The sequence below is a fragment of the Fulmarus glacialis genome, unplaced genomic scaffold (genome assembly GCF_000690835.1).
Source record: "Fulmarus glacialis isolate BGI_N327 unplaced genomic scaffold, ASM69083v1 scaffold47949, whole genome shotgun sequence".
NCBI lineage: Eukaryota > Metazoa > Chordata > Aves > Procellariiformes > Procellariidae > Fulmarus > Fulmarus glacialis.
This window is the reverse complement of record NW_009233612.1, coordinates 694-6,967: the sequence shown is the minus strand read 5'-3', so window position 1 is coordinate 6,967 and position 6,274 is coordinate 694. Positions and strand designations below refer to the sequence as shown.

Here is a 6,274-nt window from a genome sequence, read left to right as displayed (position 1 = left end):
GAGTCACCATCCCTGGAAGTATTTATAAGTTGTGTAGGTGAGGCGCTTAGGGGCATGGTTTAGTGGGCACGGTAGTATTGAGTTGATGGTTGGACTCGGTGATCTTAGACATCTTTTCCAACCTTAATGATTCTATGATTCTAAGGAAAAAGTGAAGTGCTCTTACTTCTGTAAAAACATCCCCACAAAAAGCCAGCTGTTAATGTGTCACTGAAACTGGGGGCTGTGTACGATCTTAGGATGTTTTTCACAGGCAGGACCATGCCAGAATTTGCCAAAACTTGCATTCAGATCCATAAGCTGATTTTCAGTGTGAGAACTGATACACGAAAAACAGCATGACTGCAGAAGTGGAGACGGAAGATCCATGATCAAAATTAAACCTTAACAACATCAGCTTAATTCTAGAGCAGCTCTTCCTACTGAAGCTGGGGTCTCAGCTGTGGTGTAGTGTATGTGACACCAGGACTGGCCTGGGATCTCTGAAAAGTCTTGTTCAGAGGAAAGAAACTGTGAGAGAGAAGATAAGGAAAAGACAACTGTTCTTCCAGTAAGCGCTCTCCACAACTTTGTGTCAGCCCCAGACAGTAAATCCAAGACTTGATTTATATGTCTTAAAAACACTGAACAGCTCCCAAAGCAGGCTGTGTCCCTGGAGAGGACTAGATGGGTTAAGATTAAAATTCCTCAGTTTTTTTAGGGAAAGAAAAGCAGAATAGCAAAGCAGAGTGAGAAGAGACGTACAGCAGCAGACAGACTGACTGACTCCTTCAGCTGCTGAATTGAGTGGAAGTGCATTTTCCCTGGCAATTGCTGGATATCTGAGTATTTCATCTAATATGAAGGTAAGACAATTGCTTACTTAATTTGTACTGAAGAAGTGAATATGGGAAGAGCAATGAAATATTAATTTATATGGAGAAATACTTAGCTGAAAATGTAATTGGGCAGTATTGCAAGAAAGAAGAAAACTGAAAAACAACAGCTTGCACAACAAAGCTGTGATGTTGTCCTTTATTTCTTAAGCTGACTAATGTAAAGATTGCAGAAAGTTAGAATAGCTGCATGAGCTAACGGGAAAAGCAGAAAAGCAAAGTAAGTTTGCTTTTGTTCCTCTTTTTTCAGGTGCTGGGGATTTTTCTGTTACTGGAAGTTTCAGGCTTCTTTTCCATTTTTTCCAGGTGAGTATTTCTTTAGTAAACTATACGCTGAAGGCTAAGCACATATAATTTAACAGACAATTTCTGGTGCGTGACATGGGGCAGGTCTTAAAAGGGTCTTCAGATATATTTCCTGGGAGAGGAGACACTGTTCGGTGTCAGCACTGCCACTGCCATCAGTGGTGACAAGAGTGAGGCATTGTGGTGTCCTTTACCTCTGCCCACAGGAGTCAGATGCCCTTCAGGAAAAGACCACACAGCGGTGGTGTGAGCCACAGCAACACACATCTGTGAAACACAGCACAGCTTACCCCAAGCCAGTCCCCATCCCGAGGGCAGGTAGCACCCTCAGTGCCTCCCATTGGCAAACTGGCTGTTTGAGGGCTGCCGCGGGAAGGTCTGCTGCACGCCATGGCACACACACACAGCCCCCGGCAGCTCCCTGCCCATCTCCAGATGTGGTCTGGCCTCTCCCTGCTTTGCAATGTGAAGCTGGTCTTTGAAGCTTGTATTATGGTTGCACAAAGTCCATGCCGATCTTCAGGATACGTGAACGTATCTAGTTTCTTCTTTTCAGTGACCAGAAAGCCCAAGCTGGAACTGATTTCATTCTTATATATGAAAAGCAAATCGAAGTGGTTTTAGAGGGAGCCTGATCATACTCGTAATTGTTATTAAAGGCCTGCTTTGCTGTTTAGGAAAGTTTTGCACTAATGCTTATGGATAGAAATCCCTGATTATTTTCCTCTTTTTTTTTTTTTTTTTTAAATGCAAAAAATACTACTGGAGTAGCTGTTCCCCTCCAGTCCATTGTCACTGGAATTCTTTTGGCCCTTGGTCCGAGTGTGATGGCTGTACTCAAAAACAGGTATAGACGGACACATCTTTTCTGTACTCATGACTTAATAAGCATATGCTTTTTTCCCAGTGATTAAGGAGCCACTGTATCTTTAAAACCCCAAATCAGGTGTCAGACAAAAGCCCCAACAGAACAAGAAGGCTGAAGAACAAAGAACTCAGAAGGGAAATCCTCCAGTCTGTCCCCAGTATATTCCCTTTCAAAGCTGTGATATTGATGTTGTAAAATAATTTGTGCATTTTTTGTTTTGGTGATAGTTCCAAAAAGCTCAACTAAACTGTTTGGTAAACTGAGACATTCCTCCGCTCATGCTGGTTTGTATCAATTCTGTTGATTTTTCATTAGTGGAGTCACGTCTCAAGGAAAGAAAACTTGGTTGCAAAGTATTATCCTCAGTGAAAACAAGTTGATGATTTTTACAGTGGAACTCTATTGATGTGCAATACACTTGCTTTTGATTTTCCTTCTCATTTACTTTGATGTTGCATCAGTTAGGGAGGGATTAGTCAAAATTAAAGATGTGCCATGAGACAGTACATATTCTTTTTAGAAGCAAATGATGTTAGATTTTGTCATCTTCCTTAATGACATTGTTTACTCTGGAGAACTTTAGCAAATTCATATCAGGCATGATTGATCCTATTAAAAATGTAAAACAGAAGTGAAATTCGTCAGCAGCTTTCTCTTGGTTTCAGTTACATATTAGATTTTTGAACAAACCAGCCAAGCTTATGCATCAGTCTAAAGACGTTACAGATAAAATAGTTGTCTTTGTATTAACTTGAGAGTTTGTTACCATATTGTGGTAATACCAATTGTGGTTATTCTCAGAAAAACTAGTGAATGTCTCATTTCCTTACAGTGGTAGAGTGGTAGCATTGTCTTGACACTAGTAAACTATTCCTGCTTTGCATTTGGATTTTCTAAGATCTACCTTGATTTGCATTCAGATTCGGAGGCGGACAGTAGCAGTTTATGGCCAGTATGGGGGAAACCCCTGCTCTGGGGATGCCTTTGAAACAAGACCATGCACCCCCACAAGGGGATGCCCAACAGAAGATGGCTGTGGTGATCGGTTCAGGTGTTTCTCAGGTACCACCCAAGATCTTTTTCACCATTTTCTGGTCATAAAGTTAAGAAGATAACCATGTTATCTTTGAACTTTGGTAAATGGGCAATGGCTTTGCAGAACCCTTGACCCACAGATAAGTTTGATTTAGAAGGATGTTTCCTTTTTTCCAGCCTCAACTACGCATGTTTTTCATTTCATCTGGAGTGTTGCAGAGCTGTGCGGATAACATGCTGTAGCCCTGGTAGCCTCTCTAAGTCATTCTGCCTTACTAATTTGCCCTGGAGTACAGTTTTTTTCTTTATGAGAAGGTAATTAAGGAATGCAACCTTAGATGTGATTATTCGAAGCTGTTCTAGGCTATATCCAAACATCTTGGAAATCATCTGGGTCATGGAAACTGATGCTCTCTAAACCAGTCCTTGTATCCAAGCAGCTTCCATTACCTTCACAAAAAAGCACATTATCTCAGTAGGTAGATGTTTATCACAGAGGAACATGATAAACATGTTTTGGTGCTACCAGAGAGACAATCACAGTTAATCACAAGTGATAGGGTCAGAGGATGAAAGCTCAGAAAATAAATCTAGAAGTCAACTGTTTTATTAGTATATCATAAGCCTTGAATGGCTGTGGTTCCCTCAAGTGTACTATACACTATTGCTTTATGTCTGCATTACTGTTGTTTCACAAGCCCTCCTGGGCACAGACTGTTCATCGTGGGAGTGAGTAAGCTAATTAATGTAGTAGATTTTAGGTGATTTATTTTTAAACGAACAAACACTTCTCCTTTCCCTATGCATTTTTGTTCTGATTTAGGTCAGTGCATTAGCAGATCTCTTGTGTGCAATGGAGATCAGGATTGTGAGGAAGATGGTGCAGATGAAGATCGCTGTGAAGAGAAGACGACTGTATGTGATATTGATAAAACACCTCCAAATTCAGAACTTACAGGAACAGGGTAATGTTCTGTGGCGAGCTCAGTAATACTGGTGCCAAATGCATTTACATTTTTGTTGTATTTACAGGCTCTGGCTATACAGATAGGCTTCCTGTGCCTATGGTAAAATGTCCTATATACAGAAATGTTCAGTACAACGGCCTCCATCATGCCAGTGGCTCAGTGCAGCCAGGATGTACAGGCTCTTTGATCTGAAGCACAGAATAAAGCATTTTATCTTTCATTCCTGCTATTGAAAAACATCTTTTAAGATATGAAATGAAATGTCAACCAATAACATATGATCATCAGCATGGAAAAAATGAGCCAGCAATCCTCATTCTTTTTGTCATTGCTGTTGCATTTAGCCCTGTGAATCCATATGGATTTCTGTTTATACATCCCATCTGCAACCTAGCAAAATAATAATTTTAAGTTTCTTTAGCGTAGTTGTATCACTTGGTATGCGATATAATTCAGATATAATACAAAAAACATTTTGGAATGGATGCCCTGTTGTTTCTGTGTTGCATTAATTGCTGGAACAATAAAACTTAATAAAATCAGTTGTGATAGATATGAGTGTCTTAATATTAAGAGATATTGATATGTGTTCATTTTTATTGACAAATCAAGAGCAACATTTTGCTTTCCATTTTGTAACATGCTATGCACACTGCAGTTCTGCAGGTATAGAAGTCTATCAGTCGATATCCCCTTTTCTTGCGTAAATAAGCTTATGATCTTAATCTGCAGGTATAACGTTCAGTTATAATGGCTCTGTAATTTTTGCCTCCTGTAAAATAATTTTTTACCACTCTGGCTTAATTATCTTTCCTGTTTTTCTTCTGGTAGCTTTGATGCCATTACTGGTGAGACTAGGGGAAGAGTCATTCATACAAAAAGCTTTGGAGGACAATGCAGAAAGGTCTTTAGCGGCGATGGGAGAGAATACTACAGGCTGAGTGAAAGCGTTCTTGCTTATACTTTCCAGGTATGTTTCTGTTAAACACAGCTTTATATTTAGAGTCATGATGAAAACTGGGAGAATGATGCAAAGCTTGTAGAGTCTTTTGACAGGTAAGTTTCCCTAAACACTGCTGAATGACACCTGTTCTCTCTCTGCAGTCGCTTATTATTTTGAAATACAAAGTGGTGTATATCTTGCTAAAATGAAAGGAAAAAGATTGTAATTCCTTGGATGTGATTTCTCTCACAGTTAGATTGAATGTAAAGCAATCTCCTTAGCATAAGCACTGTCCTGGATCATCCTAAGAAATAGTATGTGCACAAGACTTTGGGGTGCTTTGTGGAGATCTTCCAGAGGTATGCTTTGTTTGCAGTCACTGTTTCAGAAACTTAGATTGTCTCACATTTATCAAAAGCATGCCAAGCAATCCTTAATGTACTTTACTTCATAACGTAAAAACTTAATATACAAATACATAAAAAAATATGTATACAATCATAGAATCATAGCATAGTTTGGAATGGGAGGGACCTTTAAAGGTCATTGTCCTGATTTCTTCTGGGATAGGGTTAAATTTCTTCCTAGTGCTGTGTTTTGGATTTAGTATGAGGAGAATGTTGATAACACACTGATGTTTTCAGTTGTTGCTAAGTGCTCTGCGAGTCCAAGGACAGCTCCCATGCCTACTGACTGAGCTAGGTACACAAGATGGGAGGGAACATAATCAGGACAGCCAGCTCAGCTGGCCAATGGGGTATTCCATACCATGTGACGTCATGCTCAGTATATGAATGGTAGGCGTGATCCAGGAAGTACCGATCGCTACTTAGTTATTGGTCAGTGCCAGTGGTGAGCAATTGCATTGTGCATCACTTATTTTGTATATTTTATCATTATCATTATTATTCTCCCTTTTCTGTTCTATTAAACTGTCTTTATGTCAACCCATGAGTTTTTTTCACTCTTACCCTTCCAATTCTCTCCCTGTCCCACTGGGGGCGGGGGGTGTGAGTGAGTGGCGGCGTGATATTTGGCTGCCTGCCAGGTTAAACCACGACAGTCATCTAGTCTAACCCCCCTGCAATCTTCAACTCAATCAGATTGCTCAGAGCCCCGTCCAACCTGACCTTGAATGTTTCCAGGGATGGGGCATCTACCACCTCCCTGGGCAACCTGTGCCAGTGTTTCATCACCCTCATTGTAAAAAATGTCTTCCTTATATCTAGTCTGAACTTACTCTCTTTTAGTGTAAAACCATTCCCCCTTCTCCTGTCAC

At 40.3% G+C, this 6,274-nt stretch overlaps 1 protein-coding gene across 1 annotated transcript; it reads left to right on the top strand.

The window, feature by feature from the left end:
• The first annotated feature begins 699 nt into the window (after positions 1–699).
• LOC104082280 (complement component C7-like) lies at positions 700–5,204 on the top strand. The gene is made up of 7 exons (XM_009585353.1): positions 700–845; positions 1,126–1,181; positions 1,953–2,028; positions 2,970–3,111; positions 3,908–4,049; positions 4,884–5,022; positions 5,157–5,204. The coding sequence occupies exons 1-7, from the start codon at positions 840–842 to the stop codon at positions 5,202–5,204; spliced, it is 609 nt and encodes a 202-aa protein (XP_009583648.1). The 5' UTR covers positions 700–839.
• The last annotated feature ends 1,070 nt before the right edge of the window (positions 5,205–6,274 follow it).

Bases quoted from the DNA above. Each gene is read 5' to 3' on its own strand.
- LOC104082280 (XM_009585353.1), top strand. The intron at 1,182-1,952 runs GTGAGTATTTCT...CTACTGGAGTAG, and splicing joins TTCTTTTCCATTTTTTCCAG to CTGTTCCCCTCCAGTCCATT. The intron at 3,112-3,907 runs GTACCACCCAAG...GTTCTGATTTAG, and splicing joins TCGGTTCAGGTGTTTCTCAG to GTCAGTGCATTAGCAGATCT.